Genomic DNA, 13,878 nt, shown 5'->3' with positions numbered 1-13,878 from the left:
CATATGATTAAAAAATATAAAATTAATTTTCACAAGAAATATCTTACTACTAATAGACCAAGTCATCAAATATCAAAAAAGTTTTTAAATAAATTGTATTAATTGAGAAGATAAATTACATTTTGAGTCAATATAAAGTCGAATAGACCAACAGGACTAATGCATTTTTAGTGAGCCTGACAATTGATTAGATGTGAAACGAAAACGAATATCTATTAATGTCTCTGCCATCACACTTTTTTCTTTTCTCAATTCCTTTATTTTTTCTCTCTTTTCTTAATACAAGGTAAACCAATTAACGAATGACTTTTGATTTAATATTGATATCGTTTTTCGATATGCAGATCCATTATCCTCTTCAATCCTGACGTGCGAGGCGTCAAGTCCATCCAAGAAATCAGTTTGTTGCGTGAGAAGATTTACGCCGCTCTAGAAGAGTACACTCGCGTGAACTGTCCGGACGACCCTGGCAGATTCGCCAAGCTGTTGCTTCGCCTACCATCCATCCGTTCGATCGGTCTCAAATCGGCCGAGCACCGGTTCTTTTATAAGTTAATCGGCGAAGTGCGTGTCGAAAACTTCTTTGCGGAAATGTTGGAATCACCGTCGGATCTTTAGGAGCAGAAGGTGTGCCGCGTTTTGGGGCACACCGATTTGTAAAAAAGTAAAGTAAAGGACATAAGAGGATGTCGAAGAAGAAGAAGAAGAAGACGATGACGACGAAAGAGGATAGGACCCGCATTCGAGTCGAGTTTCGCATTCGAGATGCAACGATTTCTGTACTGCGCCGCCTTTTCTCGCGTCGCAGTATAGATTATCCGTGTGTCGAGCGAGGTGGAATTTACTTACTTCTCTTTATCGCCATCCCTGTCTCCTCCCTGCCTCCTTCCCAGTTTTTCCCCTCGCCCTGTTATTTATGTTTTTGTTAGAGCTTTGCGACTCTTATGTCCAGCGTAAGGAGGCGGTCTTACTGGCCGACGACGCAACGCACGTACTGAAAGATAGCGATGTAAGCGTGTATATGCGTGTATATGCGTCTGTGCGTTTGGTATGGCTTGTATACACGTCAACATCTAAGCACAATTTGAACGTGGTAGATAACTACGATCTGCATAATACAAACTTCGATGTTGTCGATCGGTAATTAGTTAATTTTTCAAACCGGTTGAATTTGTTGCGACGATCAGATAGAGAGAATTCTCTATCTCTATTATAAAATAATGTTAATCACAATCGCGCTGCCTCTTTAGCCTGCGACATGTGTCGTGCCATCATCCGAGCGAAGATCGTGTCTCACACGATGTTTCGTGTCGATCGATCCTTGTTTCGGACAGACGTCGCGTCTTCGTCGGACCGCACCTTTCACAGTCTCACAGAAGTTCCTAGAATTATTAAGTTTCTTTTTTTTATTTTTGCACTTTGTTACTTTTCGGTCTCTCTTTTTTTGTTTATCTTTCTCGTCTCTCTTTCTTGACAACGTCACCGATTGCCTCGGCGATCTCACTTTTGACGGCGGACACTTGACGAAGACGCGATTTTGTCTGTGCTCGCGAGTTCTCGGACACCTTTACATTCCAACTCTGCCTCGATTCGGATCGTTACTTTAAAGAGCCACTATTTGCATATAGATATGTATACATACATACTTGCATCAATGCGTATTTCTTACGCTCAGTGCGCAAGTTTAACGATAATTTATTGTTTTGTATTTTAGAGTATAGGAAAGAAACGAACTTACTAATTCAATATTAATTAAATTAAATATATACGCATGATAAGCCCCCCTTTTTTATGCAGCATGTGTCCATAATGAAGTATCAGAAGTGCAACAAATGTGACGTCGGAGCGTGCAAACGAAGTATTTACTTTCAAGGTGTTAGGGTTTCCGTTTATCTCTATTTCTTTTTGATAAAACGCACGCTCAGATATATACTCGGATTTTCTTCGTTAATCTTTAACATTTAGATTTAATGTTATGACAAACTCTTACTACGCCGTATACTTTGCAGTACTAGAATGCTGTCTTCTGTGTCTAGTACAAATTTGACATGGCAGCAAATAGAGTAGAGAGAGTATAAAAAAAATTTTTTGTCATAATTTTTACGACAGTGAGATTTGTTTTCCCCCGGAAAATGTTTAATGCGCGAAAGCAGATAAAAACAAAGATACAGGAGCTCTCGAATCTTTGACAAAAAAAAAGAAATATTTGCGAGATGTATAATTATATTATAAAAATCTAGCATACGATAAGAATTAACTGATCGTGGACACAGGATTAAGATAGAACCCTACTCTCGTTGTTAGTAATTTACAGAATTGTGTATCATATGATGTGAGCTGATGGATCCGACGAATTTGTAAATTACATAAAGCGGAGCATCTGCAAATGTTTGCTCAGCGGATTATTTTCTAAATTTAAATGTTATTAGATATATAAAGATGTGTACAAAACGCGTATATATACATATATATATATTTTTCTCGAGACTGTTAATTATTATTCTATCTGTTAACTATTTCTACTTGTGGAGAAATTGGATTAACGACATAATTTATGTGATAGTCAAATTTTAATAGTTTTATGTCAACATCATTGCGTTGACTCGGTTCTTCGTTTGGAAAAAATTTTTAGATGTATAATATTGTATCATAATGATTTGTTCATTTAATAGAGATACGTAAACGTTTATAATATTAGATTTATACGTATCCATATTTTTAACGAATTTATGAAGTTTGATAATTATAATTATTAATGACATGATGCAATTATGTTGTAAAATGAAAGCGTTCAGATGTATGTAAAATTATTTTTTTATTTTAAATAAAATTATTATGAAATAACATTTCATCATTTTACGAATGTTGTACAAAACATTTGATACTTTTCGGACTCTTTCAGCTCTAATCATTGATACGATTTACTCTACTACTCTAGAAATAGTAAGGGAATGATCATACTTACTTCAATAATATAAATTATGATAATATTATTGTATATTATTAAACATATTTCTATTTTTGCGTGAATGCCTACGATTGTTAGTTGTTGGTTATTGTTATCTACTTGATGAGAGTTTTTAATGTTATGCGTACCGTGGGAAACAAACACAATATTAAATTCATAATTTTTTTTATAACATGCTGGAGTTACTATTCATTTCAGATGCCTATTTTAGTATTTTTGATTATTCAGGGAAGACGAGTTATATTTAATGATGCATTAATGCTGATGTGCAAGGAGCAATATCGAGTATGTAAATCGATTTTTTTTTTAATTTCTTATTATATATACGAATTCAAGTCATTCTTGATTTTAAGTAGGGGCGCAAATTAAAGAGCAAGATTCTATTACCAAACTTATCATTTGATTGTACAATTGTTACTTCAATACTTTTATTGACGAAGCACCTGACCAAAATTACCTCTGAACAATCGCGCGACTAGCGATCACCTCTTCAAATTCCTCACAAAATATAAAAACGATGCTGTAAGTGACCATTAAGATTGGAGGGCGCGAATGAAGCTACCTGTGAATGAAGTTTCATATAAATATATAAATGTTATAAAAAACGGAAATATATCTATACATATATATAAATAATATATGAATATATATAAACCGAATTCTTTCACAAATACAAATGCAACAACCTCAGTAGTAATCAGGAAAAAGAAAAAAAATGCGTTAACAAAGATAAATAACAGATTAAATGAGCTCTATGTCCTGCGATCAGATACATTATATAAGGTAAGAGGATTTTACAAGAGTGTGGTCTTTGGAATGCCGTGATGTTTTACTAAAGCATAATTAACACACTGAGCTTCTTTCGCGAAGCACCGTATTGGGAAAAAAAAATGCTGGATCGTGTGTGTGTGTACCGAGTATACTTTAATATAAAACTTAAACTGCTTTTGCCATACTTCTTTGAAGTATCATTGAAATGGTACGATGCTCAAATCGTGTGTAGTAACAGTCTTATCTAGTAACAGTGTCCTAGAGTGGAAGAATTGGGTGCGCTGTATAATCTTTCTCTGTACAGTAGAACAGCAATGGATATCACATTTTATTTTCGTATCTGTTGTATTTTCTTTGCTTTTACATCTTGTACTTATGCAAATCCTGGATATACATTTTTAATTGCATGCTGTCTCTTTTTCTTTCTCTCTTTCTCTCTGTCCTTTCAATAATTTCAACATTGATTAACATATACTTCAACTTGTAAAATCCTAACTTCTTCTGTCACTCTAGTATTTAAAGAGCAAACGCGACAGGGCATCTTTTCATAGCATACCGAAACCTCTTTCTCTACGCACCCATTCTACATAGATCAGTACAAATAAGTTTAATAATAATAATAATAGTAATAAATAACAATAATAATGATAATAGTAATAATGGTACCGATAATGTTAATAATATACCGTTTACTCTTATCAAGCGCGTAAGGTATACTCAACTTAACAAGAAAAATAGTAGCAGGTGTCCTACTAAAAATACCGTACCTTTAACGAGCTAAACTGTAAGCCAGTATATTACAATCTATGTATAAACGTCGTACAATTTACGTATGGGCAATCTCTAATTAAGAAAGTTAATAATGTATGACTGCCATTATGATCAAATATTATTTCGAATAATTATCATAAAAATGCGATATACTCCGCGGAGAATGGGTCGTTTTTTTTAATTATTACTTCTGGCCCGCACAGAAGAGAGAGCGTGCACATTTATATACGTGCGAACAACGCATGCAAACGTTTGTTAATAATTTCGAAATTAAGACTATTCTCTCGCGCGAGGACGACAAGGGATATTTAAATATCGTAGACGACACTAGAAAAATACTCCGATTGCAAAGCCGATTGGATACTTCGTGAATTGTAATTGTATTGTCGATAAATGTTGAATGTAACATTCCACTTTACGGATAATCGTTAATCGGCGCGCATACGAATGCCTATAAAACATCGCTTTTCTTTTCTTTTTTTTTTCATACACAAGTCTTCGATATGATTCGCTACCGTTTCGTCGAATTTTTAAAATACCGCGACTTTTGATATCTCCTTTGCTTGCGTTACGGAGGGATGAGGCGTATTGTACGATACTCTGTCGTAAATTGATATTAATTTATTTCACTGGCTTTAATAACCAACGACACTATATATGGTTGTGCTCCGTAGATAGCAAAGCAATATAATTAATTATATATATGTGCACATTGAATATATACACATTTATAATATATATCTTACATATATATTAATATATTATGTATATTTATAATATACATATTATATAATTATTATATATATTATATATACATATATATTTTTTATGTGCATATATATATGTATGTACATCCTTCAAGAGTCCAATTCTATCTTTTTTAAGCTGTAAGTTACAGTTTTGTTTGTTAAGTTAACGAGACGTTTCTTGATTTGCGCATCCATTGTAGATTACGAAAAAAATCTGTCTACATACTTATACTATATTTACTACTAAACTATTAAGAAATACGCTTTTGTAAATGTAAAACGTACACCTTTTTTCAAATATAACGGTACGGCAATGTGCAAAGTATCACGTACGGAGGCGTCGAGTTCTCAGGTGAGGAGAGCGAATGTTTTAGGAAGAATAAGAGTAATATATTCACACACAGAAAGCGAAAGATGAGGGTATAAATAAAATATGTAGAAATGTAAGAGAGAGATCCTGATGAAAGAGGTGAGAGAGAGAGAGAGAGAGAGAGAGAGAGAGAGAGAGAGAGAGAGAGAGAGAGAGAGAAAGAGAAAGAGAGAGAGACTGAGAGTAAGAAAGGATGAGAAATTGTTGAGGGCAAGCATGTGCAAAACAAGGGGAGTGATGCTATGAGTGTACTTGTACAACAGTATAGCTAGTAACAATCCCTGAGTAAAGAAATATAATGTACGGTTTCGCGCCAAGAGATAGATCGTCTATTCTGACTTATCTAAATATAATATTTTTATGAACTGAAAAAAACTCATATTTTTATACATTTACAGACCCGCCCTTTAAATTTTTATTTACATTCTATGCTTATGACGAAGATAAATGAGTCATAATCAATTTCCTTTTTGCAATGCATTTATTAACTATTATTACAGGCAGAGAGCTTTCGTGCATCATGCTTCCACTTATGAGAATTTATATATATATGTATATATATAAATTCTTGGACGTTTTTAAATTATGTGATATAGCTTACATAAGTTACATATATTAAATATAAATAAAGGGGACATACAGCCACAACACTAGTCTTAAGCGAAAGTCATATACTTAAAATTATAATATAATAACGTAGATGTTTCAAGATTTGATCATCATCAGTACATACAAAAATAAAGATGTTAAAAATAAAAACATAAAATTAAACAATAAACGCTAGTCAGAAAAGATTGTAAAATAATTTTCCTTTCAACACTTATAAAGACTGTTGCCTACTATGTGCCTTCATATTTTTGTCAGTAATTGTTCTTACAAAAAGTTCCAATTTTTGTTTAATTTTATACTATTAACTTCGAATTGCACTTGCGAGGTTTTATGTCAAAAAATACATGGTAAGCAATTTTTATTATGTAACTAAATTAATTCTTATGAATTAAATTAGAATTTAAAGTAATATTGTAAAGTAATAGTGTTGAAAAATCATTTTCTTTTTTTATTTTAATTAAAATCTGGAAATTCCGTATTTGCCATACGGAGTCGCACTTTACTTCTTGTAATAAGGAATCCTGCGTAATAGCGAATAATTTATTAGAGATTAAGTAATGTTCAACTTCAAGTTTTGTCAAATTACTCTGTTATCTCGTATCATAAGGGAATTGAAAATTATTTTACAATCTTTTCTGACTAGCATTTATTGTTTAATTTTATGTTTTTATTTTTAACATCTTTATTTTTATATGTACTGATGATCAAATCTTGACCGAAACGTCTACGTTATTATATTATAATTTTAAATATATGACTTTCGCTTAAGACATTTAGTGTTGTGGCTGTATGCTCCCTTTTATTTATATTTTGTATTGGTATGCCACTTTAAAAAAATTTTCAATTTACATATATTACATTCATTACCTATAAGGAGCATTAAGGAACGTAGGAGGCTACAAATAAATACAAATGTGGAAAGTAAATGAAATAAAAATTATGGAAAATTTTTTTATTTATGATGGACATTAAGTCGAATATAGTTTAAAAATTGACAATACGGATATTAACATAATTGTAAATACTTTACATCACTGATGTGAGTCCATCACTGTAAGTTTTCTTTCCCCATCTTCCAGTTTGTGTATATATAAATAAAATTGTCTAATATAAAAAAGGATAAAAACGAATACATTGTAACATACACCTTTCGCAACTATCGCTTGCACATTGTTCTCAAGAATTCTGTTGCTTTTCGTCATGTTACAGAGTATGTACAATTATTTCATCAAGAAATAATCGCAAATGGAGATTTTATTTAATGTAAGTTGGAAATTAAGATTGGAAGTCGAATTATTTGTTTCATATTTTTAACTAAATTTATTTTTTTAATTAATTTTTAACTAAATTTCACAGCTTTCCAGCATGTGTGCAGTCTTGATTTCCAGTTTACCTAGAAAAAAAAAAACACAAAAATAAAGATTAGTCATTCATGATCAACATATAATTTTAGTCAAAATGATGTAACGATTGTGGCATAAAGAGTCGCGTGGCTGCTTTCAGTGCCAAAAATTCGGGTTCAAATCCACCCAGAACACACATATATTTTATTTGATCATTTCTCGAAAAGTAGTAATAACCACTGAGGATATCTTTGCCATGACACCTTCTAATAATAGGCAATTAGAAAAACCCGGTGCGATGTCGTTAAACTAGCTCCTATTTATCAGTGGACATATGCAAAAGAGATCGTTTTTGACAAGAGACATGGACTTTGAGTCAAAATAAGACAATGGACTTTGAATCAAAATAAGATTTTGCATTATAAAGATGTCTGGTTAATAGTAAACGCTACGCCTAGAAAATCGTCGTAGCGAGAATCTTATTTCCAATTTGATCTAACATGTTCGTGCAGTGACAAACACAAATAAAACGTGCTGGTCACGAATATTTACATGTATATCTTTATAAGATAAATAAATTTTTAATAATATTTTATTCTAATAATAATTATTATTAATGTTAATAATATTAATTAATAATTTATTAATATCACTAACTACATAAAACTATTACTAATAATAATAAGAATATGACTCACAAAATTTGTCCAGAATTTATTCAGTATCTAAAGATACTTAGAACTTTTCTTCTTCAAGACCGTGTTTAAAGAACATCAATACAGGCACAGAATCGCCATCGATCTCACGGTATTCCATGAGACCCACGATTCCATCAATGTCCATTGAAATACCGGTGAAAAACTGTAATTCTTTGAACCGGCCTAAGATGTCTTTCATTACTTTGTTCATATTTGTTTTAAACACATCTACTTGATCAGGTGACTTTTCTTCTAGCTTTGCTACTAATCTATAAAAAAAATTGAACAAATATATTTATATACATAGAATACATTATGTATAAATTTACATTTCTATTTATATAGATAAATAAAAAATTCATACAAATGTAACTTGTCAACTTTAAAAGCTTTTTAGTTATTTCTTAATCCTTAGGATATTTTTGTATAAATAATAACATGATGCAAAATAGATATATTTTCAATTGTATACAATAGTAGAATTTTTCACTGTTTTGTCATTACAGCCAAATAAATTGAAATCTATAAATCTATATACAAAGGTACTTACTTCTTCATGTAATCTTTGAGGTACAACGTATAAGACTTTTTATCTCCAAAGGCAAATGTTTCCTGAAGGCGATGGTTCAATACGACGTCTACGCCAGACTCTACCGCTTCGTCTGTACCTTCATCAGCCTCCTCAGCAGATGGATTGAAACCAGCGATTTCAACATCACCCGCCTTACGAGTAACTAACTACAAAAATTAATTTAAAAAATGTTATACTATTGCTCCTTGCACTTTATAAATATTATATTATATTATATTATACATAGATAAACGTATATACCTTCCCATATACTTCGTATAATACATCGTCTATCAGCTTGATTTTGTAGGTATCAGAGAACATCTCGTCTCCTAAAATATATACAAAATTTTGTAATCCTAGAGTTAAACATCTTATTTTGGACGGAGTATAGATTCCATAATTTTATGGTAAAACTAAATGAGCACATTGCTCCTACGAATCTTCCAGAACATACGGAGAGGTTAGGAATGTAATAGTCATTTTATAGGGAAACTGAACTACAATATAATAATCATACTAATTTATCGTGCAGCATCGAAGCCTATGAGTGTAATTTCGCGCAGAGAAAGGCTGCAGAAATATTTTTCAATATGTTTAAATATCGCTGTGAAATGCTATCATCATTTAGGCATTTTATTGTGTCTCGATAACGAAAATGAAAAATACTTGGCTTATGTGATCGCGGATGTCGTTTCTTATTTACTCACCAGTGAAAATATCTTTATAAATCTTCATAGTGGAAGATGGAGAAAGATTCAACTGCAGCTAAAAACTAAAGACACGGTCACCCAAAAGAGCGCACCGGAAAAGAAGGAGACTTTGGCGTCTTGGCGAACGGTGATAGTCTGGCGGGGCCAGCGGGGATCGAAGCAGTGAATTCCGGACGTCGAAGTCGAACAGTTTTAACTCATGCAGTACCGTTTCGCCATCTGGTGAGAGTCCAGGATTTCTGAGAGCGGTATTCATAAATTACGGTCCAATTCATGCTCGTACGGCTCGTGAGCATTATTTTTCCTTGTCCAACTGATAAACAACAAAGGTGAAATGATTCCAAAAATGTGAAGCCGGAAACACAATGAAGCGCAGGTAGTAAGAGATTTCATTTTATTAGAAAGTGTCTATTCTAGTATTTCTGAGAGCGGTATTCATAAATTACGGTCCAATTCATGCTCGCACGGCTCGTGAGCATTATTTTTCCTTGTCCAACTGATAAACAACAAAGGTGAAATGATTCCAAAAATGTGAAGCCGGAAACACAATGAAGCGCAGGTAGTAAGAGATTTCATTTTATTAGAAAGTGTCCATTCTAGTATACATGAGGTACGTTCTAAGTTACGCATGAAGCGCATACTGTATTATTTTATCTTTCTTTATTATTTGGTGGACAACAAGAACAAATGATGCATCATGCGTAAGGCCGGAATCAGGCTATGCACTGAAGAATGAGATTGAAGATTGAAACATTGAAATTTGACCAAATCAGAACAAAAAGTGCCAAAATTTCTTTGTCCTTATTGATGAAATTTTAATCTTTAATCTCAATCTTCAATGCCAACTTCCGCCGCGCTGCCGTGCTTTTGTGTGCAGGAGCCATTACGTTTTTCTATGTGCTCCCAGCTTAAGGAAATCTCAATAAGATTGGATTCGCTATTGGTCTTACGGTCTCTACCGTGATTGGGCAATTCGCTTACGGATTACATCTTACGGCCTTACGTTTTTGTATGTGCCACAGGCTTAACGACAAAATTTAGTGACGTCTTTATTCTCTCGCAGCATTGCCACAGAATGTAACGATGATTTTTAAAACGGTGCTGCCAGCGCTGGAAAACAATTTTAGAACACAGCTTGAAGAGGTGAGGCAGCCATAGCAGATGACGAGTATCGTTCCAATATGAAACGCGTATTCGTACCAATTGTATGCTTACTAAAATTGGAACGCTGTTGGTAGCATTTTTTAATGATAACATACCTGTAGCGCTTGCAATCAATTTTGGAACACAACCTTTGAAAGCTGCAGTAGTCGCAGTGGCAATATGGCTATCATTTATTAACAAAAGTGAACAAAGGTTACTAGGTATTGACCAATTAAATTACGAATACTCTAGTGAATTTTCTCACTTTTGTAATTTTTATCTTATTTGAAGATACACAATCGATCCCCAAGTGTAATGTTGCGTCAATGATAAGAATATATTCACACAACTTGCATAGCCACATAAACGTATGTAAAGGAAGTTACCCAATCACGTGCGTCTTTATAGGAGAAATACGATTGGATAATTTTCTTTATGCACACGTTTATACGGCTATGAAAGTTTGTGTGGATATATTCTAATAAACAATTGGAACGCAATTTACGTGGCTATGTGCACGAAAGTGTCTAGGAATATTGTAGTTGGAAAGCACCCACTCTATTGTAAATCCGAGATAAAAGTGCAATTCACGCAGCTAGCGGCTCTCCTCACTCTACATGACTCCCTATAACCCGTTCTTTTTGCCGCTTGAAGTTTGGAGAAGCCCAACTACAGCTAAAAGTAATTAGCAAACAACGCAGACATGGTTCGTTCATAGAATCGATTGAAACTAACCTTTTTAGTTACTATCGACAGCAATCTATTTCGCAATGTTGCTGACAAAATATTATTCGAGCAATTTAAACGCACTTTGAAACTCATTCTTAATTATCAGTTTCAAACAGAAATTAAATGTATAAAAAAGATTTTAATATCAACGATTATAAATCCAGCTAGCGATTTGTCACTCCATGAAAAAATAGCGAGGCTTTATGGATCTTTAACGACTGGCATTTTGTCGACGGCTTCTTCAGAGGAGAAACGTACCACAAAGTAAGGGTAGCCGCTCAACTGTAGCTAACGTTTTCACACTGCGTGATCAAAATTATTGAAGAGGGATTGTAATTACTTTTGGTGTAGTAAGGTTTTCAAATGATCCAATATATGCATCCAACGAAGTGCCTTTCAAGAAATATCTATTTGCGTACATTGTATAATTTCCGTATAATTTAGATTCCAGCGTACTTATATTTTCATGTGATAATAAATTTATAACACCTGCGTGAAATTGCGCCTTAAGTCCAGATCTTCAATAGATATTTTAAGCCTTAAGCTGTAAGAAATTGACCAACAATAGTCGAATGCGAGGAGAATAATTGATTGTGATTCATTCATTCCTTATGCTTAAAGCTTAAAAATCTATTGTAGATATATGTATATCCAGACTTATATTATAGGCTTAAAAACTAGGATTGATTTGGCTCGGATCTGTAGATATCCAGGTATATAGATATCAGGATACTATTCGGATCTTATAACTGAATATTGAAATACAATACTCTGCGAATATTCGAATTCGTCAGGATCCAATCTTTCGAATCCATTATCTCATAAATTCGCTGGATCCGAAAGAATATTTTTCACATATGAAATTACTGTAATCACACAAAGTATTCTCTCTCTGCCTCCCTCTCTCTTTCCTTCCTCCCTCTATTCTCTTCCCCTCTCTTTCTCTCTCGCATCCTTACTCTTCGCTCTCCCATACATAAGTATAAACACAACCTGTATGTATAGAGAAAGATATATTGAGAAATCTGAAATCCGAATAATAAAGGATTTCATCATTAAATTTTAATGGTTTGGATATCTAAACAGTTTGAAACAGATTCGGATCCGAAAGATCCGCTTTAAACGGATATTTGATCTTGGACATATTTCTAATTCCGAATATCCGGATAAACGGATAATCATCGACTCTAATATAAATGAGATGAGTGCCGAGGATAAATAGAAAAATTGTACATTATTGTTTGATGATGATATAGTTTGCAGGTTTATTGATTGAATTTTGATTCGTTCCGATTTTCAAAAAAGAAAATGCCATTCATTTTATTTATTAATATAGGTTTTCCTTTCCAATTATCTTAGATGATATTCAACTTTTACCAGCATTTTAAGAATAGACTAAAATGATATTACCTGACTTATTTTATAACGCATTTATAACGAATAATAATTATAAAAAGTAAGGAACATCACAAAAATATTTATATGAAAGGGAATGCTGATCCATATAATGACTAATTCGTTGCATACAGATACGAAGTAAAGTCTAAAACAGATATACGTAATAAAGAATCACAGAAAAAAATTAATATGTTTATTTATCTATTCTCCATCCATTTCTAGTTAATTAACTAAATAGATACTTCTATACTGCATCTATATCTGCATATATGAAATATTTCAAAAGATAAAAAATATACTATAAAATTGTGTGTTTCTTTTTTTAATTATTAAAAATTAATATCTATAGAAAACGCAGTTTAGAAACAGTATGTGAGTGAAAGCATTATATTTATAACAATAATTTTACAATTTTTTACATACGTATACAAATAAAAAAATTACATAAATAAAAAAATAATCTGGATGAATGTTTACAAAATATTTTTCTGAAATCATAATATTAAAGTAAATGTATCAAGATATTTATATTTTTAGACATATATCTAACACAAACACTACATCTATATATTATCAAAATTATTGAAGAGGGATTGTAATTACTTTTGGTGTAGTAAGATTTTTAAATGATCCAATATATGCATCCAACGAAGTGCCTTTCAAGAAATATCTATTTGCGTACATTGTATAATTTCCGTATAATTTAGATTCCAGCGTACTTATATTTTCATGTGATAATAAATTTATAACACCTGGAGGCATTCCACATTTCGAAAACATGTCATAATACGATGACGGATTACAGAAGTTTGCATCAAATATTACAATGACAGAATTGCCAGCAATTAAAGTTTGCATCAATCGAAAAAATAAAATGTTTTCATTTTCCTGTCTAAGTATGATAACATCTAATGCCTTACGAGTAAACAATACTTCTATCATTTCATTTTCAATGTATCCTTGTATATTTTTGTAGAGATATGCAAATTTTATCCATTTTTCTACCATAGCTGCTAATACAAATTTTCTAAAAATGAAAAACGAA

At 32.4% G+C, this 13,878-nt stretch overlaps 3 protein-coding genes across 12 annotated transcripts in view; 1 reads left to right on the top strand and 2 right to left on the bottom strand.

Moving 5' to 3' along the window:
* The window catches only part of LOC108754510 (retinoic acid receptor RXR), a 101,854-nt gene extending 99,404 nt beyond the window's left edge, over nucleotides 1–2,450 (top strand). For all 10 annotated transcript variants that reach the window (XM_018496865.1, XM_018496872.1, XM_018496870.1 and 7 more), the window contains one exon: nucleotides 345–2,450. In XM_018496865.1, the coding sequence (XP_018352367.1) occupies nucleotides 345–618 (274 nt within the window). In that variant the 3' untranslated portion in view covers nucleotides 619–2,450. The remainder of the gene's footprint in view (nucleotides 1–344) is intronic.
* Nucleotides 2,451–7,552: 5,102 nt separating this feature from the next.
* Nucleotides 7,553–9,674, bottom strand: LOC108754415 (translationally-controlled tumor protein homolog). The gene is made up of 5 exons (XM_018496669.1): nucleotides 9,561–9,674; nucleotides 9,112–9,182; nucleotides 8,830–9,017; nucleotides 8,280–8,548; nucleotides 7,553–7,631 (listed from the first exon to the last, which is right to left on the bottom strand). The coding sequence occupies exons 1-4, from the start codon at nucleotides 9,586–9,588 to the stop codon at nucleotides 8,317–8,319; spliced, it is 519 nt and encodes a 172-aa protein (XP_018352171.1). The 5' UTR covers nucleotides 9,589–9,674; the 3' UTR covers nucleotides 7,553–7,631; nucleotides 8,280–8,316.
* Nucleotides 9,675–13,412: 3,738 nt separating this feature from the next.
* Nucleotides 13,413–13,878, bottom strand: part of LOC108754393 — a 1,745-nt gene continuing 1,279 nt past the window's right edge. The window contains exon 5 of the mRNA XM_018496646.1: nucleotides 13,413–13,878. This exon is cut by the window's right edge and continues 5 nt beyond it. Coding sequence (XP_018352148.1) covers nucleotides 13,413–13,878 — 466 coding nt within the window.

Source organism: Trachymyrmex septentrionalis, unplaced genomic scaffold (assembly GCF_001594115.1).
Source record: "Trachymyrmex septentrionalis isolate Tsep2-gDNA-1 unplaced genomic scaffold, Tsep1.0 scaffold8, whole genome shotgun sequence".
Taxonomy (NCBI): Eukaryota; Metazoa; Arthropoda; class Insecta; order Hymenoptera; family Formicidae; genus Trachymyrmex; species Trachymyrmex septentrionalis.
Note: the sequence above shows the minus strand (reverse complement) of the source record. Positions and strands in the feature narration are given on the sequence as shown.

Excerpts from the sequence above, each read along its gene's own strand:
- LOC108754415 (XM_018496669.1), bottom strand. The coding sequence starts at position 9,588 with ATGAAGATTTATAAAGATATTTTCACTG. Across the intron at positions 9,183-9,560 it reads TTATAAAGATATTTTCACTG|GAGACGAGATGTTCTCTGAT; the intron begins GTGAGTAAATAA and ends TATATATTTTAG. Across the intron at positions 8,549-8,829 it reads CTCAAAGATTACATGAAGAA|ATTAGTAGCAAAGCTAGAAG; the intron begins GTAAGTACCTTT and ends TTTTTTTTATAG.